Source organism: Budorcas taxicolor, chromosome 9 (genome assembly GCF_023091745.1).
Source record: "Budorcas taxicolor isolate Tak-1 chromosome 9, Takin1.1, whole genome shotgun sequence".
Lineage (NCBI taxonomy): Eukaryota > Metazoa > Chordata > Mammalia > Artiodactyla > Bovidae > Budorcas > Budorcas taxicolor.
This window is the reverse complement of record NC_068918.1, coordinates 70,997,045-71,022,843: the sequence shown is the minus strand read 5'-3', so window position 1 is coordinate 71,022,843 and position 25,799 is coordinate 70,997,045. Positions and strand designations below refer to the sequence as shown.

Here is a 25,799-nt window from a genome sequence, read left to right as displayed (position 1 = left end):
TGGACAGGACACAGGATTGGAGACAGAAGGCTTGACTCAAGCCCTCCCTGCCTCAAAGACCCTAAGGTGATGATGGGCAAATCAATTAACTTCTCTGCAATTCAATTTCCTCATCCCTGAATAACAATAGTAAACTACCTGTACCAGAGACATCTATCCTTGTTTCAGCCACACCGTAGCAAGACATGGGCATTTTCACCTTCATCCTCAAAGATCTAAACATTAAATTCTGTTGCCAAGTTCCTAGGACCCGAAACCTAAAGATGATGAAGGTGAGTTAACAACCCCGTTGACCTGATTCCAACACCCACACTTGCATATAACACACACTAAAATGAGGAAGAAGAATTTGCTGATAATCAAGGCCTATCATATTTTAGGATTCTAATGACATATGCAAACACTTATTGAATAGTAAAATAGTTTAGAAGGGATAAAACCCTATCAAACCAGCAGTGAATATGCTTGGTGATAAATTAAAATGAGTCATCATACAGTCCTCTTTTTCTAGCCATCCAGGCCTCTCATTCTGTCTGAAGTTGTTTCCTGGGTGGGTCTAATCACTGAGACATTGATTACTTGACAAATTCAAGAAAGAAAATAACTTCACATTGTCTCAATCAAGTCTTGTATCATATACTCTCTTTGTTGTGACATGGGAGGCAAATGACAGGATCATACTTTTGCAGTGTTATCACCATTTGGATGATGTAAGACTGTTCAAACACCTCTGAGTCAGTGAGGTGAGAGCCAGGCTATTTTTATGCTCAGCAGACTTCCTAGTGTAGGTAGCTAGGCTGGAAACTAGACGGCTCACTGACACTCCCACTTGCTTCACCTTCTAAGCATCTGGACAGAAGTCCTTCCCTAAAACGTTTAAGAGCTCCTATCGGCCTCTTCCTTGTGCCATAATCCTTCAGACCACACTACAGTTTTGCCCTTGTTTCTCTGGAGTGGGAGAGAAAGAGCCTCAAGGACATTCCTACTAATTCCCGTATACAGAGAAAGAAGGTCTGGATAAAACCCCAAAGATTAGAAAAACAGATATATTGATATATAAAATAAACATTATCTTTATCTCTCTTGCAAAAGCTATCATTTCTTGGCTTGGTCAATAATTGTGTTTTATGGCCATACAACACCCAAGCTTCACAGCAAGATTTATGAGGAAAGGAAGTCATTTCCTCGAGAAACTGCCTTGGAATGAGGTAGCTCATTATCTAAGCCAGCAGAATGTCAACTCTGCTTAACCCAGACTTCCTTCACAAATGAGGCAAAAAACATCCTGGTTAAAAACATTCTAGTTTAGTGGAGAATAGAGAAAGGTCATCAAGCCAATATTCACATAATCTACTTTTATTAAAAATAAAAACTTTCTATCTCTATGGAATGTCATCTAGTGTTTACATATGTTTACATTTCTTCATGAACTGAATTAGAGATTAGTGAATTGAGATTATCACTAATATGCCAGAACATGCTACTACTCATCACTATGCTAGCAAGTTCAGTATCCACATTTTTTTTTAAGGAAAGAAGGAAGGGAAGCTATTATATAATACAGAGATACAGTCATGCTATAAAGTAAGCAACAAGGGGTAATCTACCCATGTGTTGACATTAAATTCTGTTACATTTACTTTTAGAAGAATTAATTGAGTGCCAGACCTTTTTCTGGAACTCCAATAATATATATTTTAGACTTGCCAGTATTTTGTTCTAAAGATCTGTATTTAATTTCCCCTTTTGTAAAGCTCTCATTGACACAAAGTATCAATACAGTCCCGAATTGTAAAAATGCAGCTAACTTTTTTGAGACAACAATATTTCTTTGCATCTCATTAAAAGATGGCCTAACACAGGACAAAAAAATTAACATGAAAACATGCCAAATTCCACACGCTGTGAATTAAGTTGATTAGTTAATGGAGAGGGGGGTGGGAAAACTAGTGACACATATTTTCCTACTTAGTCACAAATACACTAAAAAAAAGAGAGAAGGAAAGCAAGTTTTTAAAAAATAGAGCAGAGGGCAATAGTTTTTATGAACTCTTCTGTTCCATTAACCCTGCTAAGAGTGATCAATATTGTTGCTTTAAAATTGTCTTAAATATATACCAATCTAGATCTATAGTCTGTGAACACAGTGCATTTCAGAACAACTTTCATCTATGAAAATAAAACAAGGTTAAGTTAAAGACATTTCTAAAAAGTTTTCTTTTAGCATCCCTTTCAGAGGGTCATGTCATTGTTGGAGTCCCACTGCATTTTCGTCATTGAGAGTGATGATTATACCAGCAAACACAGAACAGAAGAATCTTTTTTCATTTCTGACCCTGCAAGATGAGATCACAGAAAGCCTCACACAAAGCCCATGGGCTGCAGGACATGTTTCACTGGGCCTAAAAAGACACAGCCCTCTTCACTGTGACTTTCTTTGAACTACAGGCTTTAAAGGAGCCATAAGAGTTGAGGTGGGTGGGGGTGGAGGGAGGAAGGGAGGCAGGGACAGAGGCAAGAAGAGGCAGTGTATCGTCTCAGAACTAGAGGCATCCGGATGGCAAAAGTTAGGAGTGAATGGGGAAATACTAAAAAATCCAGGACAACTGAAAAACATTAGCCTTTATTAAAAATTTTTCCTTTCCTGTTATATCCACATCACTCACAGCATTTCTGACCTCAACTCCAAAGGAGACTGGGCTTCATCAGTGACTTTCAGGCAAAGGCAAGTTTTGCTTCTGTCCTGCCATGGGAAAAACTGTTGATCAACCCCTGTTAGATAAATGAAGCTCAAAACACTCTTTTTGAAAACAATTCTCAAATGTCTTTACATGGAGAAGAACTCCATGCTTTAAAAAATATTGTGCTACAGTTCCTCTGACATATAATAAATTGAAAATTGACTTTTTGACATACAAAGAACATGTTTTTATACTCTAGTAGTAAAAATGGAAAGAGTAAGTTGTAAATTCCTCCTCCTCAAAACCCCAAATGAAAGACCACTAGGGAAAAAGGCATATAAACTGTTTTCAACTTTCAGCCCACTGAATGCATTCAATACTACATGGTTGTAAGAGATCAAATCTGTCTTCTCAAGCATATGTTGTTTCTTTTCCTGAGGGGAAAAGGCAAGGTATCAAATATTATCTGTTTCTTTATGCTGAACAGAATATAGAAAACCCTGACTCCAAAAATGGATCTGGTGACCTGGTTATATGACACTAAGGGTTAGGGGAAGACCTTTTCTTAATATGGTTTTCATGATTAATGAATGATATTACCATATTTACTCCCACATCTTTCTGGCTTGCAGAAGCCCTGCTGTCTTGAGAACACCATCAAGAAAAAAATGTTTTCACCACCTAATTTCTAACCTCCCCTTACCCTGTTTTTCTGCTTATTAAAAAAATTGCAGTGGCAAATAAAAGAAAATTTTTTTTCAGCAGAACAATTTTTTTTTCCTTGCCAGGACCTGTTAAAGACTAAAACAAAGGAACCAACAGCTGCTGGCGATGGTCTGTAGTAAAGAGTGAAGTTCAAGAGCAACACTCACATACCTAGCCTTTGCACGGCTGCCCTTCCCCTACCATCTTTTTTCCTACCCTCTTCTCATTATAGGTGGCAGATTGGTGGCAGATGTATGACTATCACAAACTTACGGGAGGAACAAGAAAGCTTAAGGAGTAAAGTGGAAATGCCTCAGCTACACAAGCAGTAAAAGCACCAAAGTTTAAATGAAAAAAAAAAACTTTCAGCATAAGAACACCTTTCCACCACTTCCAGGGTCCTATTATTTACCCTTTGTGTGGATCACAGCAGCAATGACTCAGGGATGGCAGCTTTCTACAAATAATAGTTATTCACTGAAATAAAGAGGAAACACTCAAAATTGTAGATTAAGGTCAATGAGAAACGTCATGGATTTATAAAAATAGATGTTAAACGTTGCAGCAGACGACTGATGCCCAAAAGTTGGATGATTATGTCAGCACTTACTTCCCTTTCAAAAGTGAAAACATTAGAGGAGAAAAAGGAATATTACATTGAAATGAATTTTTAGCACAAACATTCTCTTTATGCCACTTTAAGCTATTAATAGGTTATTAAGATAAACAAGCAAGCAACATTTAGAAAGGAAAAACAACTGCTAATGAGGCCTGCACATTACTGCACGAACCCCAGAAAAGTCTCAATTGGTGGTTTTCCCTAAAGTTCATTTTTAAGATCCTTGGTTGAAATAAAATATTATTTTTCAAAATAATATTTACTTGGTGAATAACTATTCACCCTGCTAACAATTATAGCAAACACTTCATTGGTACTTTCCAAGAGATCAGTCTCTGCTAAATATGTTACATGGATTCTTTCACTGAATTGCCACAATAACCCTAGGAAGCAGGAACTATGGTGACTTCATTCGACAGAGAAGTAGCTTTTCCTAAGACCATATCCCCGGTACACAAGCAAGAGGACCAGAATTTCCAACTCACAGTTTATCTTCAGAGCCCATGTACTGAACCACTGCACTCTCCCATCTCAGGCAGTCGACATGAGGGATGTGGACATCAATAAGAACAGTATTATAAATGCTAGATAGACTCCTTGGATACATCAAGAAAAAATGAAAATTAACCAGAATTTCAACTGCAATGAATGAGTTAAAACAGCTGACCTCAAACTTTAGCCTGCGTGGGAATTGCTTTGGAGGGCTTGTTTACAGGCAAACTGCTGGACCCCACACCCAGGGTTTCGAGTCAGTAGGCAAGGATGGGGCCCAAGAATGTACATTTCTCCCAAGTTCCCAGATGATACTGATAGTGTTTGGCCTAGATCACACTTTAATTACCACCAGTATAAAACATCACCCTGGTGATACTTTGATTGAAACATAAGGGGTGAATTTTTTGAGTACTATTACTGAATGAAAATGAGGCATATAATACATACCCTGACTCCTGCTTAAGGAGATGAGGTAAATTTAATCAGAAAAGGATGGGCATGTGAGGGTGTGTGACTCTTCATAGCCTCTGCTTGTTTGGTATCTGTGGGCCGTTTAGGGATCCGTGGTGATGGTGGGTTAGTCTCTAAGTCGTGTCCGACTCTTGCGATCCCATGGACTGTATAGCCTGCTAGGCTCCTCTGTCCATGGGATGAGCCAGGCAAGCATACTGGAAGTGATTGCCATTTCCTTCTCCAGGGGATCTTCCTGACCCAGGGATCAAACCAGGCTCTCCTGCATTGCAGGCAGATTCTTTTTATCAACTGAGCCCCCAGGGAAGCCCTGGGGATCTACTTCTCACATTAATTAAAGAACCTGCACTAGGAGCCAGAAGAACTATGTTCTGCTTCTTATGCTACACAACTATGATGAAATATTCAATTCAGTCTCCTCTGGAACGCAGGAACAATAATTCCCTTCCTTTCTTTTTCTTCTTAAATGCACCAAAGAGCAATATACAAAATAAAGCAGCATTACTGAGACACCGATTTAATTTGATTTAATCTCAAATGTAGGACTTCTGTTTCTTTAGAGAAGATTACTTTTTATACCAGTTTATGATTACTGATCCTAATGATGAGTCAGGATTAGAGCATATTTTAATTCAAAAATTTCCTAAAAGAGAGGCAACAAAAGTGGAAAAATTGAAAAGGAGTTTGCCCTTTATAAAAATAACCGACTTTTAAACAATAAAATGAAGAGAGACTGGGCACACAATCTTCTTGAAAATGAATAGGAAAAGAAGAAAAGGTGGGGTAACAATTTAAGCACAGGTACAAGAGTTCTGTTGTTACAAAGTTATCAAGAAAATGGAAATAAAAGCAAAAATAAACAAATGGGACCTAATTAAAAGCTTTTGCACAATGAAGGAAACTATAAGCAAGGTGAAAAGACAGGCTTCAGAATGGAATAACAGCAAACGAAGCAACTGACAAAGAATTAATCTCAAAAATATACAAGCAGTTCATGCAGCTCAATTCCAGAAAAATAAATGACCCAATCAAAAAATGGGCCAAAGAACTAAACAGACATTTCTCCAAAGAAGACATACAGATGGCTAACAAACACATGAAAAGATGCTCAACATCACTCATTATCAGAGAAATGCAAATCAAAATCACAATGAGGTACCATCTCACACCGGTCAGAATGGCTGCTATCAAAAAGTCTACAAACAATAAATGCTGGAGAGGGTGTGGAGAAAAGGGAACCCTCTTACACTGTTGGTGGGAATGCAAACTAGTACAGCCACTAAGGAGAACAATGTGGAGATTCCTTAAAAAACTGGCAATAGAACTGCCTTATGACTCAGCAATCCCACTGCTGGGCATACACACCAAGGAAACCAGAATTGAAAGGGACATATATACCCCAATGTTCATCACAGCACCATTTACAATAGCTAAGCCATGGAAGCAAATGGATAAGAAAGCTGTGGTACATATACACGATAGAATATTACTTAGCTTTTAAAAAGAACACATTTGAATCAGTTCTAATGAGGTGGAAGAAACTGGAGCCTATTATACAGAGTGAAGTAAGTCAGAAAGAAAAACACCAATATAGTATATTAACACATATATATGAAGTTTAGAAAGATGGTAAGGATGACCCTATATGCGAGACAGCAAAAGAGACACAGATGTAAAGAACAGACTTTTGGACTCTGGGAGAAGGCGAGGGTGGGATGATTTGAGAGAATAACATTGAAACATGTATATTACTATATGTGAACTAGATCACCAGTCCAGGTTTGATGCATGAGACAGGGTGCTCAGGGCCAGTGCACTGGGATGACCCTAAGGGATGGGATGGGGAGGGAGGTGGGATGGGGGTTTAGGATGGGGAACACATGTACACCCATGGCTGATTCATGTCAATGTATAGCAAAAACCACTACAATAGTATAAAGTAATTAGCCTCCAATTAAAATGAATAAATTAATTTTTAAAAAGGTAATACATATTTCCTAGACATATCTAACAGCCTCAGAACTTTATTCTATGTCTGCACTAATTTACTAGCACTAATTTCCCATATTGTGTTCAGAAACATTTCCTAACATAAAAGGTGGACCTCACTTGCTCAATTTGAATTAGGGGATTTTTACAGTTTAAACAGAAAGTTGTTACAATATTCCCAGTTCCTCTTACTCCTCAAAGACTTATTAAAAACAGAAAACTAAATTCCTCTTTTTCTTGTCCTGTCATTATTTTAGTTGAAGATATGGCTCATTTGTTTCATCCTTTATTTTACAAGGTTTTGAAATTAAAACAATTTTTAAAAAAAATCTCCCACTGGCAATTACAACTGAAAAGAACTTAGTAAGTGTGAATACCCAAACAAAGTATTAGAGCAAGATGGAATACTAGTCTTTCATAACCAGACTGAGATGAGAAATTATAACTTTTACAATACTCATGATTCGATACTGAATCATTAAATAATGTATGGAGACTTTTCTACATGCCATCAGTTTCTGACAGAATGATCTATGTCAATGAATCTGAAAAGGATTCTTAAAGTGAGAAGACTTCTAAATGAAAAACAAACGTATGCAAATATAAATCCCACAAGTGGACAGAAAGGGTTCACCAGCCCCCCGGTACACACACACACTCTCCTTAACCTTCACACAACCTGATTGATGGCCTTTCCTACAGATGTTTCTGTGATCACTTCAGCCATGAAGCCTCCACCTCATAAGTGAGTTTTGATAACAGATGATCTCAGACTCACAGGATGAGTCTGTCTCTGCACCATTAATTTGAAAGAACAGAGAACAGTCAAGGGGTACATAAGAACAAAACAACTCTGTTCTGGACAAGCAGTTAGCATTCAGGGCAACACTCATCTTGAAACATGTTCAAAAACAAAAACAAAAAGAAGATGAAGAAGATGTGAAGGGCCTGAAAATGATGATAATATTGCACATTATAAATAATTAGGTTCAATGAGATATGACAATTATTGCAATGGTATGTATAATAACCACATGATCAGTCATGTCTGACTCTTTGTGACCCTTTGGACTATAGCTGATCAGGCTCCTCTAAGAGTCTTGTTAATTTTTAACTCCTGTTTCTTTTTGTATAGGAGCTTTGAAAATTCAGAAATCTTACAGCAATACAGGGAAAAGAACCACAGCAACTGGTAAGTGCTTATCAAGAATAACTTGTTAGGAGGGAATATAGAGGAACAAAAATGACAGTTCTGAATTTATCTTAATGCACACTGCTTTAATCAGCCTGCCTTATTATTCCAGAAGCAACATGTTCAAAATCAAATAAAATTACTTTGAAGACTCACTTTGAAAACCTGAAGCCATTGGTCTGAACTTTCTTACTCAGATACTTTAACACTTGCATGCCAGCTCTCCAGTCATTTATACTCATACAGTTTGCAAACGTGACATATTTAACATTTAGTATTGATATTGTTTATTATTTTAAATACAGTGTGCATTTCTACATTTAATTATAGTCATTTCCTCAAAATTCATAAAGTTATTTAGTGTTATTAACTTCTTTGTTTTTTTCTACTTTGTGTGCTAAGTCACTTCAGTTGTATCCAACTCCTTGAGACCCTATGGATATAGGTCACTAGTCTCCTCTGTCCATAGCGATTCTCCAGGCTGGAGATACTGGAGTGGGTGGCCATGCCCTTCTCCAGGGTATCTTCCCGACCCAGGATTGAACCTGTATCTCATGTTTCCTGCATTGGCAGGCGGGTTCCTGGAAGCCCCATCTTCATGTATGAAGCCTTTCAGTTCAGTTCAATTCAGTCGCTCAGTCATGTCCGACTCTTTGGACCCCATGAATCGCAGCATGCCAGGCCTCCCTGTCCATCACCAACTCCCGGAGTTCACCCAAACTCATGTGCATCGAGTCGGTGATGCCATCCAGCCATCTCATCTTCTGTCGTCCCCTTCTCCTCCTGCCCGCAACTCCTCCCAGCATCAGAGCCACTTTTCCAATGAGTCAACTCTTCTCATGAGGTGGCCAAAGTACTGGAGTTTCAGCCTCAGCATCAGTCCTTCCAGTGAACACCCAGGACTGATCTCCTTTAGGATGGACTGGTTGGATCTCCTTGCAGTCCAAGGGACTCTCAAGAGTCTTCTCCAGCACCACAGTTCAAAAGCATCAATTCTTCGGCTCTCAGCTTTCTTCACAGTCCTCTCACATCCATACATGACCACTGGAAAAACCATAGCCTTGACTAGACGGACCTTTGTTGGTAAAGTAATATCTCTACTTTTTATATGCTATCTAGGTTGGTCATAACTTTCCTTCCAAGGAGTAAGCGTCTTTTAATTTCATGGCTGAAATCACCATCTTCAGTGATTTTGGAGCCCCAGAAAATAAAGTCTGACACTGTTTCCACTGTTTCCCTATCTATTTCCCATGAAGTGATGGGACCAGATGCCATGATCTCCATTTTATGAATGTTGAGCTTTAAGCCAACTTTTTCACTCTCCTCTTTCACTTTCATCAAGAGGCTTTCTAGTTCCTCTTCACTTTCTGCCATAAGGCTGGTGTTATCTGCGTATCTGAGGTTATTGATATTTCTCCCAGCAATCTTGATTCCAGCTTGTGCTTCTTCCAGCCCAGCGTTTCTCATGATGTACTCTGCCTATAAGTTAAATAAGCAGGGTGACAATATACAGCCTTGACTTACTCCTTTTCCTATTTGGAACCAGTCTGTTGTTCCATGTCCAGTTCTAACTGTTGCTTCCTGACCTGCATATAGGTATCTCAAGAGGCGGTCAGGTGGTCTGGTATGCCCATCTCTTTCAGAATTTTCCACAGTTTATTGTGATCCACACAGTCAAAGGCTTTGGCATAGTCAATAAAGCAGAAACAGATGTTTTTCTGAAACTCTCTTGCTTTTTCCATGATCCAGTGGATTTTGGCAATTTGATCTCTGGTTTCTCTGCCTTTTCTAAAACCAGCTTGAACATCTGGAAGTTCACGGTTCACGTATTGCTGAAGCCTGGCTTGGAGAATTTTGAGCATTACTTTACTATGAAGCCTTTACTTCTATTTAATTATTCTCTGTGGTGAATTTTCCAGAAATTAATCAGAGATACAGCATCATCACCCTGGATGAATCAGCACAGACTAGTTTTAAAAATCAAACATCTACAATTTTAGTAAAATCTATAAATATTCATTTGAATGAGAAGCATATCATATAAATTGATGAATGTTTAAAGCCTTGGCTACATCATGTTTCTAAATAATGCATACTGAGACTATTTTAATTTGATTTAAAAGAATAAGGCACAGGCACAATGAATTTTGAAATATTTGGTCATAAAAAAGTCAACGGTACCAAGTCCAAAATGTACTAATTCCCATATTACAAAAAAATAAGCTCCAGGATGGTTGTTTGGATTTTAGAACGTTTTTTTCCCATGGAAATAACATTATAAAATTCAGTTAAAATCCCAGGCCAACTCATAACATAGCTAAGGCAAAATTAACAGCAGCCCAGAATCCCAAATCTACTTAACACCCTGGAGCCTCAGCCCAAGATTCTGCTAAGCTAGGAGCCTTCTGGGAAATGTACAGAATATAAAGACCATAGAAGCTCCAGTGCCTCTCCCACACCCCCACTCCCACAGTGGGGGAAGGAAGAGGGGAAAGGGGAGGAAGGCGAGTTACTTTAGGGGGTGTGCTGGAAGCTGAAACCTACCGCAGGGACAGCTCAGTCAAGAAAAGACAGGAAGAGGAAAACTTCACAATATTGGACTCTTAGGCATGTTGCTTCATTAAGGCCAGAGTTCTCATGTTATTAACGTCATAGGAAGTTTTTCTTGAGTACTATATAAATTGGGGTACACCAACAGAGCCAAAATGAATGAAATGCAGACCCAGCCCCCAGGGTCTGCCGCAGTCTGAACAGTTCAATGAATCTACTCCAGTATGATAACTAAAAAGGATGTCTGTGTCTTGGTCTACTTTTTCATGACACAGCTCTTTGTGCTTTTCACATCAAACCCATAGAGTGGATGGGTTACTTTAATCTTAAATGTCTCCCTTTAAATAATGTACTTTAATTCATTCACATTGCAGTACCCATACTCTCTTGGTTTTGTGAAGAAGAAGACATAGCCCCTACATTCTAGGCACTCATTAGCAATAAAAAAGCAAATATAAACATGAATAAAAATAAAACACAATCCCACAATAAAACATAGAATAAGTACAAATTATTATAGAACTCCAAAGGAGAAACGGGTAAAGAATTGGAGATATAGAAAATATTTCCTGCTTCATTTTTACCTTTTAAAATGTTACCTAACAGGTGGTTAGCTGGGTGTATATATTTACATGAAAATTAAGGGAAAAAAACCTACTCATCTTACCAGCCTCATTTTAAATATTCCCCACATGAGGAAGCATTTAACACAGGTCTTAGATTGGGAAGCACCTTACATGTAGCAAAAAAGGAGAAAGGAGTTTTAGACTGAGGAAATAGTGTAAGGAGGACTTAGAGGCAGGAAGATATATGAAATATCAGAGAAAAATATATTCCCCAATTTATCTGTTTCTTAGATTATGAATAAGGAACCCTGGAAATAGCTTAGAAAATACTAGTTAAGAATACATGGTGAAGGATCTCAAATGTTAATCCATAAAAGCAGTAATTAACTCAGCAACCAAAAGTTCTTCAAGGTTCCTGAGCAAATAACCTTCCTTCCTGCTGGTTCCTGCCAGCCTCAATAAAAGATCCTGGGTGTTGCAACTAAGAACTCCATGTCCTTAGTTTACATGGAATGTTTACACGAAAGTGGTTTGTTACTAGCTTACAGATGAAAACAGGCAACAACAGCACCAGTTTTTCTATTATTACAAAAGTTGAGGTAAGAAACCATCAGGCTCTACGTAAGAATGAAGAGCATGGACTTCCCTGGTGGTCCAGAGGTTAAGAATCTGCCTTACAGTGCAGGGATTGCAGGTTCGATTCCTGATCAGGGGACTAAGATCCCACATGCCATGGGGCTACTGACCCCATGTGCCACAACTAGAGAGCAGCCTGTCAGCCACAATGAAAGATCCTGCGTGCAACAACTAAAATCAACACAGCCAATAATTAACTAATTTAAAAAAAACCTTAGGAGGAAAAATAATGAAAAGCATTCAAAAAACCAAAGCGATACAAGAGATGCCCCCAGATTTAGCAATAGATTAGGTTTTACAGGGGGGTTCCCTGATAGCTCAGTTGGTAAAGAATCGGCCTGCAATGCAGGAGACCCCAGTTCCATTCCAGGTTCGGGAAGATCCCCTGGAGAAGGGATAGGCTACCCACTCCAGGATTCTTGGTCTTCTCTTGTGGCTCAGCTGGTAAAGAATCCACCTACAATGGGGGAGACCTGGGTTCACTCCCTGGGTTGGGAAGATTCCCTGGAGAAGGGAAAGGCTACCCACTCCAGTATTCTGGCCTGGAGAATTCCATGGACTCTATAGTCCATGGGGTCACAAAAAGTTGGACACAACTGAGCGACTTTCACTTCACTTCACTTCACTTCACTTGGGTTTTATAGAAGTGTTGCTAAAGAAAAGTCAAAGATATCATTGACATTTTGATTCTGGAAGGAAGAAACATTACAGTAGTGACATTGAAACCAGGAAAAAGCAGCTCAGATTGAAGAATACCTTAGGCTGCAGCCTAGAGATCCACCAGAGGCTCTCTTAGCCAACCTGCACTTAACTGATGCCTCAGGTTAACTTACTTCGATGACTTTCTCTGTAAAACACTGAATGATACAGCAAGTTGAATATCCAAAGCTAATGACCCTCTGAATAGCTGTTCCCATTAGTTGAGTTGTGCTTATTAGATGATAGTTGTTACTATTTTTTGCCAGTTATACTTCATATTCTAGTTATGAAATTTACTATATTTTACATGACTCAATAAATATACAAAAGAAAACGGATATATAAGCCTATGAAAACTTGATCAAATCATTAGAAAGATTTTCAATAAAGGTAAATAAAAATAGCTGCTTAATAATGACTAAATGATAAAACTCAAAAATAAGGATTTTGTGCTCAGATCACTTCATAAGCAATCTCTCTTCACTCTAAAGGAGTCAAAATTAAAAATCACTGTGCTGTATGTAAACTATATCTCAATAAAACTGGAAGAAAAAAAATCAATGATGACACTTCATGGGCATGATTTATTCAAGAGACAGCACTCTCCAATTAACAAATCAATCCTCAAAGAAAAGAACTTTGCTGTGTATCAAATGATTGGCAAATAAACACAAGCTTACATTAAGTTCAGATAAAGCGGTAGGGACTCCTGCTTTAGCCATAATGAATTAACAAGTATTGGACTTCCCCTCCCAGCATACAAACATATAAGTGGGCAAAATACATGAAAAAAATGTTTTCAGACATTGGATAACTGACAGAACAAACCTCTGATGCTTAACAGAAAGAAATTCAGGAAGTATAAACCCCACATTTCTGTCTGAGAGCACTTTCCGAGCAATTGCACAGGTAACTAATTAGAGAGTGGTGGCTTCACAACATAGAAGAGCCATAAAACTTCCCCTACTCTATCATCATGTAGGCTTGATTTCAAAGTACCACCAGCGTCTTAACAATATATGGAGTTTTTTTTTTTTTTAAGAAAAATAAAACGCTGCCCTATCCAATGGGCACAATTAAATTATAACTCTAGCACAGGTCCCACTTACTAAAACATCAGCTAAATCAGCTTAATTGTAAACTTCTCTGAAACTCAAAAATGAGATCAGACTTTAAGATGTAAAAGTTGAGCTTCATCTTTTTTTAACACTTACTGAAGTTTAAAATGATGCCATTTTCCCCCTTTGGATTTCCCCAAATTATCCACCCAATACATTCTCTCTTTTGGAAGATGTCTTTGTATAATCTGTGCATCATCTGGGATCTTAAATTAACAGTTGATGATTATTCGTTCCATTATTTTGATTCCATCAATGGCTACATTCTCATTACACCCTTCCTAGGCAAATAGTGACTTTCATCCAGGGACACAGTCATAGCAGGTGCATCTTCTGAAATGAGACTGCCTTGACTGATGCTTTCAACCCACTATTTACCCATGAAAACCTCTCAAGTCAGGAACCAAAGCAGAACAAATAACCCCTCAGAAAGTATTCACCAGGTGCTGAGTCTACTCTAGGCTGGAATTTTTAAGTGTTTGTAATTTACTTTCTGGTTCAAGCTTTATATTTGCTGAGCAATCAACTTTACAAAAAGATTTGTGGAGTTTTTATAAATACCATGTGTTTGTGAAACTAGTGCAAATCCCTTTATAGGAAATGATAAATAGTTGTGTTAAGATAAAACAAAATGAACAGAAAGAAAAATATGAAAAAAGAAAAATAACACTATAACTAATGGAGTGAGTGTTCTTGAGGCATCCTTTTTTCTCTCATTTTTATTGAGTAACAAGCCAATAATATCAATAAATCTCCATTAAGGTATTGGTTAAGAAGCAAAATCTGATATATAAGTATATACTGATCATTGTACGTATTTTTATTAAATGAAGGAAAAACTCACAGAAAAGATCTGCCAGGTAAAGATACAGTAAGTCAAACTTTTGAATATAGAGGTTAAAGGAGGGTGAAATGAAAGCTTACACTGGAACTAGGTGAGGTTTCGTCCTTTGCAGAAATGTCTACAAACAGAGATAAAAGAGTATTTGTAAGTACTGAAAATATCTGAATAAGCATACCTAATTCATAAATAATAAACCTAAATAATCCTTTCCTGCTAGCCAAACAAAACAGAACAAAAGCCAGCAAATCAACAAAAAGGCTGTATTTTAGAAAGCTATTACTTAATTCTTTATATAGCTAATAAAATCCTGACAGTTTTGGATGTATCAGAGGTCTACTTATTGTGTCCTAGAACTATTCTGGCTTCCCAGGTAACTCAGTGGTGACGAATCACCTGCCAATGCAGGAGACTCGAGTTTGATCCTTGCGTTGGGTAGATCCCCTGGAAAAGGAAATGGCAACCCACTCCAGGATGCTTGCCTGGGAAATCCAATGGACAGAGGAGCTTGGCAGGCTACCGTCCATACGGTCAAAAGGGTAAGACATGACTTAGCGACTCAACAGCGGCAGCAGAACTATTACTAATATTTTTTCCAATTAGCTGAGACTTCTTTTTGAGGTATAATTGACACACGTTAAAAATGCATAGATTTTAAGTATGCTGTTCAATCAGGTTTGAGGATGTATACCCCTATGTAACTACATTCCAACCAAAATTTGGAACATTTCCATCAACCCAATGTATCCTGAGGTGTCTCCTTCCAGTCGGTTGCTCCCTGGAACTCAATCATCCAGTGTAACCACTTTCAACCGCCTTCTGCCTGATTTTGCCAGAAACAGAATCTAAAAAATCAGGCACACATGTTTCACTACATGTAATAACTGTCTCCTCCTACCTAGAGTCCGCGAGGAATAAAGCTCCAGTACACACACTGAGAAGGTATTTTTGAGTATAAAAGAACGTCTTTGCAAAATTTTAGTTCAGAGTCAGCATTTAACTCATGTTACTGATGGATCAAAGTACTCAAAGTCAACTTAGCAGTGTCAGTGATATCGAAGCAAACTTTTCATTCTCATCATTAGCTTAGATGCACCAAAAAAATCAGTAATACCATGGTATGTGCAGCTCAAGTTTTAATGAAATCCAAAGTAAATTTATATTTTTTAAAATGTACTTTTCAAAGGCAGTTTTCTCTTCAGCAACACAGGATTCATTTGTGTTGTTAACCTGAAATAGCCCAATAGATTGTATTGATGACTAGGATTATTAAGATATAAAATATTCAGATGGTACTATGGTCTTACTTTGGAAAAAATTAAAAGTTAATCTTTAATAATAGGGGAAAAAAGTTCAATTTGATGATTAGACTCCAAATCTGATTTTAGTTTCCAGATGAATAACAAAACTGGTTTAGTTTCTATATTCTGCCCTAAGAGCTAAAAGACTCCTTGGTAATATAGCTGGTAAACAATCCACCTGCAATATAGGAGATTCTGGTTCAATTTCTGGGTCAGCTTGATTCCTGGATCGGGAAGATCCCCTGAAGAAGGGATAGGCTACCCACTCCAGTATTCTGGCCTGGAGAATTCCATGGACTGTATATGTATAGTAATTATTATATAATTTTATGAAATATCCCCCCTTAAATAGCTGGTCTTCCATAAAGGTAAAAAGGTTGAACCCCTGAACATCTCAAAGGACTCTTGAGAGTCCCTTGGACTGCAAGGAGATCAAACCAGTCAATCCTAAAGGAAATCAACACTGAATAGTCATCAGAAGGACTGATACTGAAGCTGAAACTCCAATACTTTGGCCACTTGATGTGCAAGAAAAGCAGTAACATCAGCTTCTAGGAAGTCAGAGGCACCTAAAGGAACAATTTAAAGAATATGAAAAACATGCAAAGCAGTATATTCTAAAAGCTGAATATAAGCCATTTCACCCTGTGACATAATTTCAACCTAAAACAGACTTTCTTTGAAGAAAGTGTTTTTTTGTCCATTTAATTACAAAAACATTATTGCAGTTACTATGGTCCACCTCCTTGAAAAGAAAAATTTTTAATAAAAAACCCTCTGGAGAAGTTCAGACTAACTTAGGAGATCTTTAGAGAAGATAACATAATTGTTTACATACACATACAGCTAGATACCTGTCAATGTGTCTCTAAAGCAGAATGATCTATTTTTAAGTGTGAGGAAGTAATAAATTCAAAATGTAGTCTTTTAAGATTTTCAGAAATAAAAGGAATGATGAATGAGAATGAAAACTGAAAAGAACAAAAATGTGAGGGGCATGTGGGAAATTTTTGTTTGCTTTGTAAAGAAAAGACTAGAACTGATGCAGGACAAGGGAGGAACAGCTGAAAAAATTTTTAAGCAAATAATAACTTTCACTATTCTCAACAAAAGTAGATTTTTTTTTTAGAGTGTACATTTTAATAGCAGTGAGTTTGCCACTAAAGAAATGTATTTCCATAACAAGTCTAGCCCTTGGCACAAGTGAAAATAAATTCTCTGGCTATTTTTCTCATTTGGAGGCTCAAGTAATTATTATACAATTTATGAAATATCCCCCCTTAAATAGCTGGTCTTCCATAAAGACAGAAAGGTTGAACCCCTGAACATCTCAAAGGACTCTTGAGAGTCCCTTGGACTGCAAGGAGATCAAACCAGTCAATCCTAAAGGAAATCAACACTGAATAGTCATCAGAAGGACTGATGCTGAAGCTGAAACTCCAATACTTTGGCCACTTGATGTGAAGGGCTGACTCACTAGAAAAGCCCCTGATGCTGGAAGAGATTGAGGGCAGGAGGAGAAGGGTGACAGGGATGAGATGGTTGGATGGCATCACCAACTCAACGGACATGAAAGTGAAGTGAAGTCACTCAGTCGTGTCCGACTCTTTGCGACCCCGTGGACTGTAGCCCACCAGGCTCCCCTGTCCATGGGATTCTCCAGGCAAGAATACTGGAGTGGGGTGCCATTGCCTTCTCCAGGCGATCTTCCCAACCCAGGGATCGAACCCAGGTCTCCTGCATTGCAGGCAGATGCTTTAACCTCTGAGCCACAACGGACATGAGTTTAAGGAAATACCAGGAGATAGTGAAGGACAGGGAAGTCTGGTGTGCTGCAGTCCATGGGGTCACAAAGAGTCAGACCCAACTGAGCATGTACTCTCTCTCTCACACACACACACACACACACACACAGGAGGGCAAGCACTTGATCACTTGATGGCATTATAAAGCTAGAGAGCTGTGAAATTACATAAAGTGAGGACTGTAGACTCTATCCTGTGGGCGATAAGAATCTTAGGGGAACTTCAGTAGGGTGGTGGCATGATTCCAACTGTGGTTTAACAGAAACCTGGATGCAAGGGGACGATCAGGAGCTCACACAATATTCCTGGTGGAGATGAGAGCCCCAGTCATTAAAAAGTTAACGGAGGCATTTCCAACCTAGATTCAGCAACTGTTGATCACAACGAAATATGAGTTTGAGCAAGAAAGAGAAGGCATCAAGTGTGTCTAAAATTTTATTAATATCTCCAGCTTTTTGATGAATCTATGAATGAAGTTCACTAAGGAGGAAAGGAAGGCTGCCATTTCTGAAGTAAAATGACATGATAGAGAAAAAGCATAAACTACAGGTTCAATAAACCAAAGACAATTCTACTACTGAGTTACCTGTCATCTAGGGAAGTTCTTACCCTCTGCTCCTCAAGCATACCTTGCCGGTTACACGTATCTTACTGAACTACAACTGACAGTGACCTGGCTATCCCCTGACTGAGTTGGAATCCCTCATTCAGTTCTGATAGCACTTTTCCTCCAGCTACATCCTCCACCATCTGGCCTTCCCATTACATGTCTAAGTTTAGTCTTTATTCTCTTCTGCCGAGATCCTTATCCTAGAAACAGGAAGTACTGATCGTCTCATAAAATCACTTTCAGTGCACTTGTGGGTTCGTCCTTGACCTTTTTTCTGCCTACATCATCCTTCTCCATTTCTATGTTAACTTTCTATCTTCTTGCTTTCAGTTAAGGTCAGAGATGATACTCAGTAGGGATGAACCACTCCCACAACTGCATCAGATTTTACAGCCAGCCCTCCAACCTGATTACAGGGCAAGTTCTTCAAATGGTGAATGACAAAGCCATACCATTTTGTAAATATTTTTTCATCACCCTTGATACAAGATGCAGTTTTAACACTACCTCCCGTGCGCAAACTTTTCTGAGATCTCTTCTGTTATCCCTTGATATCAGAGTCACAATTGTATTAGACCACATATCACAGTGCTTCCTGTTTGTCGCATGTCAGTCTCCCCAACAACACTAAAACTCCATGATTTAGTTTTGCATAGCCAGGACTTTGATAAGAGTCTGACACATATCTGATACACACACACAGTACTCAAAAATTATGGAATTATGATAACATAGCCCTTAGAGTTTAAATGCATTTTAAAGGAGCAAGAGTACACCCGTGGCGGATTCATGTTGATGTATGGCAAAACCAATACAGTATTGTAAAGTAAAATAAAGTAAAATTTAAAAAATAAATAAATAAATAAAAGGAACCATCCAATTACACGTTCTCTGTAACTCCTTTAAGTACTATAATGCTTTCACAAATGTCTAATGTACTTTAATAATATTGGAGGAGGGAAAGGTTCTGATTAAGCACACCAAACTTTTAGATTTGCTAGACTCACTCTTTCCTCCCCTGCTACTCCACCCTGTAAAACATACTTACTCATTAAGTCTAGAATAAGTTTTTTTTCCCCTCTCTTTTTGGTTCTTTTCCACATTCTTTACTTACTAAATTCTATTATATTGCAATCTTAGAAAGAAGAGTACCAAAAAGCACATATTCTACTTGTTGAAAATAAAAGAAAAATTCCATAAAAAATTATTCATTTGAAAGTAGCAGAAAATTTTGTACCTGCCAAAGCCTACAGTTCCAAAATTTATCTTATCTGAGAAAGTTACCTTCCTAATCTCTCACTGTGTATAAAATTTACCTACTAAAATTGAAAGAAAATACACACAGACGAACCTTTTGAGGTAACTATTAAAACGACGTGTATATATATATAAAAAAAAAAAGACCCTCTCTGTAGCAAAATGGATCGACCTAGAGATTATCTTACTAAGTGAAGTAGATCAGATAGAGAAAGATAAATACCATATGATATTACTTATACATGGGACCTAAGAGGATGAGATGGTTGGATGGCATCACCAACTCAATGGACATGAGTTTGAACAAACTCTGGGAGATGATGAAGGACAGGGAAGCCTGGCACGCTGCAATTCATGGGATCACAAAGAGTCAGACATGATTTAGCGAGTGAACAACAAAAAGCAGTTCTGATGAACTTACTTACAAAACAGAGACAGATTCACAAACACGGAAAACAAATTTATGGTTACCAAAGTGGGGTGTGAAAGATGAAAAAAAAAAAAGACTATACACACACACTCTGTGATTAAACTGGAGACTGAGGAGGCCATCATGGTTTTTAGTACAAAATCCTCTTCAATATTAAGATTCCTTCTGCATTCCTTCTTCATCGCCAGTGATGGCAATTTCAAAGGACAGCTGGTTTTATCTTTTGGCAACCGATTACTAAAAGCCATTTGGTACTTGAAACATCAACACAAAAGTATTCAGACTAAGTCTGTTATCACTTCCAAATGACCACTCTATCCAAAGACCACCATTCACTATTCCAAAGTAAATGTACCATTTAAGTCATTTTTTAAAAAAATTCAGTAAGACTTTTCCTCTTTGAAAAAGACCAAGTTGTTACACCAAAGCAACACTGTGGTGGCTGACTCGAAGGACATGAGTCCACAGCTGCAGCCCAGCCTCAGAGAAGCCTCACATAACACAGTGGAGACAGAGATGCTCTAAAACATTCCTTAGATTACTAGAGACTCATCACCGGCCTGATCTGCCTGGTCTACAAACTGTTTACCAACTGTCTCTAAAGGATGACAGCCAAGCCTGGAGACAAACGTGATCTGACCAGTGAAGGGGAGGACTCTGTACAGTACCCTCTCCTTCCTAATGCTTAATTCCTAAGTGGTGTCAGTGTCACTGGAGGCCCGTCACACCACTTAGTCACTTGATATTGTCACCGTGGTGATGATGAGTCACCCCCATCCCACGTTTATGTAAGTGACTTTATGACCCCAATGTAAGATTTCATATTTACCTACATCAAATTCAGATCATTTCACAGGAATATGAGGGAAATTATCTACAGGGAAGATGCATCAAAGAGACTTCTGTATACAAGTTTCTGAGGTTTGCTTATTCAGTCACACTGGCTCTTCTAAACTGAAGTGTAGAATGGGAACACAGCTTTAGCTGAAAGCCTCAGACAGTAATTTGGAACATTTTGACTCTGACTGAAGGAAAAAACCCACAAACATTTATCATCATATAATTTTCTGTTAGTCACTTAAGCATTACTCTGGCTCTTTCTTCACTTGATAAGAACAGTTTATACAAGTAGATCGTTATTTCTGACCTTCCAGATATACTTATTTAGTAGTTAATGCAAAGATACTGGAGTGGGTTGCCATTTCCTTCTTCAGTGAATTAATGACATATTCATACTAAAATGGCTAGGGAAAAAAAAAAACTAGGAGATTTATAAAAAGATTATTTTTCTATGCATTGGAAAGCCTGTTGAGCAAATACAGTTCAGTTCAGTTCAGTCGCTCAGTTGTGTCCGACTCTTTGCGACCCCGTGAATCGCAGCACGCCAAACATGTAGAAAAGATGTCTAACACTCCATCACAGATTGCAGTGTAACTGACAGAATAATGGCCCATTCTATGATCATGAGAAAAATGAACATACAAACAAATCCAAAAAAAGCACAAGATTTCTTTAACTCAATCATCTGCCTTCCAGAACCGTGCAGTGCTCTGGGCTAGAAAGTACACAATTCAGGTCAGACTCTACTTTCAGAAACATTTCCCCTTTGAGCTGTTGCCCTATCGTAGATATCAGCATAACACTGAGTTTTGAAATAATCTGCTGATGTCATCGATTTTCAGGAGTGAAGGGAGGCTCCTCCCTCAGCGCTCGTGACTAAGGCTATCTGTGTGGAAACAGCCTCGTGGTTGCTAAGGAATTCATTGGCTCTTGGCTGTTTGTTTCCCACTCTGTTTGAAGCCATAACCTTCTGTCTGCTTGAGATATCATCATTCATCTTCAGAGCTGTAGTGTGTCACGCTACATAAAAAGAGGTTCTTATTTGAAACACCATTTGGAGATTCTTATCAACTGAAGGAACAGCTAGAGTAACGGTCGTGATTAAAAGAAGAGTGTAATATTCATACATGTCAACAGTCTCTCTGGCCAATAGTTTAATGCGTTTTTTTAACACCAAAGAATTTCATCAAGATTTTTTTTTCCCCAAATTACTAAAATAATACATGCTCACTCTAAGAAGGTAAACAATTTGTAGTTGTATGAAGTTCCATCGCTTTCCTGCTTCTCACTCTTACCCTAAAATAATGCATTTTATGCCCCTATAATAATCCATTTTAAAACCTGATGTGTATCATTCCATGTTTTATCCCAGAAGACAGAGCCACCATGTTAGTGCATGCCTTTTACCCAAACTTTGATAATACTGGATGTTATCAGCTTTCTAAATATTGTCAAGCTAGTGCATAAAAAACAATCACATTTTGTAATTTGTACTTCTGTGGGGCCAGTTTAAATATTCAAAGATCATACTGCTGCAGTTCTTCTTAAAAATTATATTCATCAGCTGTCAAAAGAAAAGGCGTTCTTTTTCTTTATTACTTTTTAAAATCCAGCTTGTATGCTATTTGCTTTGTAAATGTCCACAAAACTACAAATGTTAACTTGCCTAGAAGACTCAATGTTGTAGTTCTATGTTATGAGGTAAAGTATGGATATTATCAGAATCAAACTATAGGATCCTAATTTTTAATCATCCGAACTAAGTGTCAATCTTAACAATCAAGAGGTTTTGCCAACGCTCCAATCCAGCTACAGCAGTCAAACTAACAAAACATTAACAAGCAGAAGAGTAACCAAAATCAACAGATTATCACTAAAGGTAAAATGAGAGTGACCACAAGGCTTCTTTGAATTGGGGCATAAGCAGGCTTATCTGAGATGGTAATAATTAAGACCTGAGTATCAAGAAAGAACCAAGATTAGGGAGAAAAGGGTACTGAGAAAGCACAGTCAAGGAATAGAAAGAAAATGTGTCTAAAAGACAGTGACTTTAGGAGAGAATAGCAGGAAGTAGGAGGTATTGGGAAAGATTGAAGGCAGGAGGAGAAAGGGATGACAGAGGATGAGATGGTTGGATGGCATCACTGACTTGATGTACATGAGTTTGAGCAAGCTCCGGGAGCTGGTGATGGACAGGGAAGCCTGGTGTGCTGCAGTCCATAGGGTCGCAAAGAGTCGGTCACAACTGAGCGACTGAACTGAACTGGGGATGTACTGGAATGCATGAGAGTGAAGCAGATTTGGGGATAGGAGGTAGGAATCAAGAATCTTGTTCACACATGTGAAGTTTGAGGCCTATTATACATCCAAGTGTCTGAGGACAGGCAATCCAAGAGGTACCTCCAGGGTCCAGAAAGGGGCTCTGGCCAAAGATAAGTACTCAGGAGATACTGGCATCAAGATGCCACTTAAAACCACTGGATTCAATGAGATCATCCAGGGGTCATCCATAGAAGTGAAAAAAGTCAGAGTTCCTATACAGAGACAAAAATCACAGTTAAGCACCAGATGGTCTTTAAAAATATAGCAATATTACACCATGATTTAAAGATAGGACTCTGAAAATTATATATATTGATAGTAAAGTTTTAATATGCATTATTTTCATGAGCCCTCTATTGAGTTAAGGCAAAAATTTTATATAAAAATGCCAGTAATAGCCCCTAAAGTACTTCCGTAAGTTCAGCTATTCATGTGGAAGGCGGTGGCATTTTAAGTGAGTCATGTGTAAGACATATAGATACAAAATATGCTGGCTTCATGAGTAAACACAGGTAACTATCTGTCACAAAGCCTTAGGTGATACACACACCATGTGGAGTAATAAGAGAAATTCCTTCAAAAGATTTCTTGTGTCAGACAGTAACTTGAAAATACATTTAAATACTCTGATCCCCATACCCTTGAGAATGAGAGCCTCCTGAAATTTTACATCCCAGGTGCTCCCCCTGCCCCACTCTGGTCTCAGCTCAGTTGACCTTATTTGTTTAGTCTAAAAACATGGGTTTCATGTAATTTATTCACACGATAAAAATAATGAATGTGCACATATCAGTCAACACACTGACATCTAAAATAAAAAGTCCCAATTTAATTTTTGAAGAAACCTTGAAAATTGGCAAATGCCATGACCTAACAAAATGAAAGTAAATAGACCTCAACAATTTTAATCTCCTAATTCATCTTACATCATGTAATTGACTCTTGGAGAAACACTTTTGAAAGTCAAGAAATAGTTCAACTATACATGATAAAACCCAACATATATACAATTTTCAGATCTCTTTACAAGTGTGCCTCTTCTTTCTGATAATGAAAGTAACAAAAAAATAGACTTCTAATGAAATTGAAACAAATATACCAAAAAAACCACTCAAAGTTCAGTTCTGTTTTGAAGCCATTAAACATTAAGTACCAGGGATTTTCCAACTAAGTAGCTGAAACTCTTAAAATACTTGATGGCTTGGGAAAAAAGTATTTATATATTAAATACTCCAGTTGAATATCTTGATCTATGAATAAGCAATTTTAGCAATCTATTTCCATGATTTGTTACATGTATTATTTATAATAACATACAGGTATTTATAAATATGGAACATATGAAATCTTGAGTAAATTCCAAGTAATCAGTATATAAGACTTCATGAGTAATGATTTCATTCTAAAGGAAAATATAATAAACTGAATAAATATAGCTGTAAAAAAATAAAAGCAAAACAAAATGGGCACAAGAGAAATTCAGTTTGCTCAAGCAACAAAATCAGGTAATTTTTAAAGATCATTAACATTCCTCAGGTTCCTATTGGCTCATTCACATAACTAGCTGTTTATAGAAAATTTGGCTTTCAATAACAGCTAAAAAGGCCTTGTTGCAAAGTTGAAAAAAAAACTGTACTCATTTCAAACATTAAATATCTTCATTCCAAAAGTACTGTAATTAAAATAAACTTCATCACATCATTTTAAGGCGACTACTTCATGGTCTAAAAACTTAATTCCAAATTCCTATCTCATACATGGCAACAAAATCAGAACAATAACAAAGTCTCCACTTTTCATTAAGAACTGAATGAAAACTTGAAAACAGAGAGTTAAGTGCTGTATATTTATTCAGTCGTAGGAAAAGCTAGCACACTTTTAATGTCAGGTATGTAGCGATCTTATCATTCAAAATGGGCTCGATGAATAAATAAAACTAAAAGAGATGTAGCGAAGATCAAGGAAAATAAAACAATGATCAAAGTAACAGAATTCACACATAATTCAGGTGGAATGAGAGGCCCCTAAAGCCTGTAAGGACAGAAAAAGTCAACAAATAAAAGGCATACTTACACTGAAGGCAATGTCATCATTCTTAAATACAGAATTTGAAAGGAAAAGTCTTACTTACCTGAGAGAGGAGCATACACAAGACACAAAGCAAATAAGAACAAAAGAGAACTTGGCTTCCATTTCCAATGACAGCTCCACATTCGGTCTGAGTGAAACATCCTGCCATGAAAAAAAGCAACAATCAGGACACTCAGGCTTAGTAAAGCATTCAGTCAGAAAATGTAGCTTTCTAGCAGGGACTGAAAAAGAACCTTTTCCCGCCTTGCTTCCAAATAAGAAAAGAAACCTTGAAGATAATAAACTAAGGATTCCCCTTTAAGCTAATTAGGTAAAAGAAAAAACCCATGCATTTTATTTGCTACTTGGTGACAACTTCCTTATCAGAGGTATATAATAGATGATTCTTGCAAAAAGATGGGGAAGTATCCTGATAATTCAAGGGAAAAAAATCACTTATTAAAAAAAAAGCCAATTCTAGCATCAATCTTCAGCATCAGTCACATGCCCATCTGAGTACCAAGAGGATGCTTTTATCAACCTCTTCTATAATCTCCCAGAAATTTAACCTCTAAGGAAATGTTTTCATTTTATAATATCTG

At 37.7% G+C, this 25,799-nt stretch overlaps 1 protein-coding gene across 1 annotated transcript in view; it reads right to left on the bottom strand.

The window, feature by feature from the left end:
- ADGRG6 (adhesion G protein-coupled receptor G6) overlaps positions 1–25,358 on the bottom strand; it is a 138,221-nt gene extending 112,863 nt beyond the window's left edge. Inside the window, exon 1 of the mRNA XM_052645767.1 lies at positions 25,259–25,358. Within this exon, the coding sequence (XP_052501727.1) occupies positions 25,259–25,358 (100 nt within the window). The remainder of the gene's footprint in view (positions 1–25,258) is intronic.
- Positions 25,359–25,799: the final 441 nt, after the last annotated feature.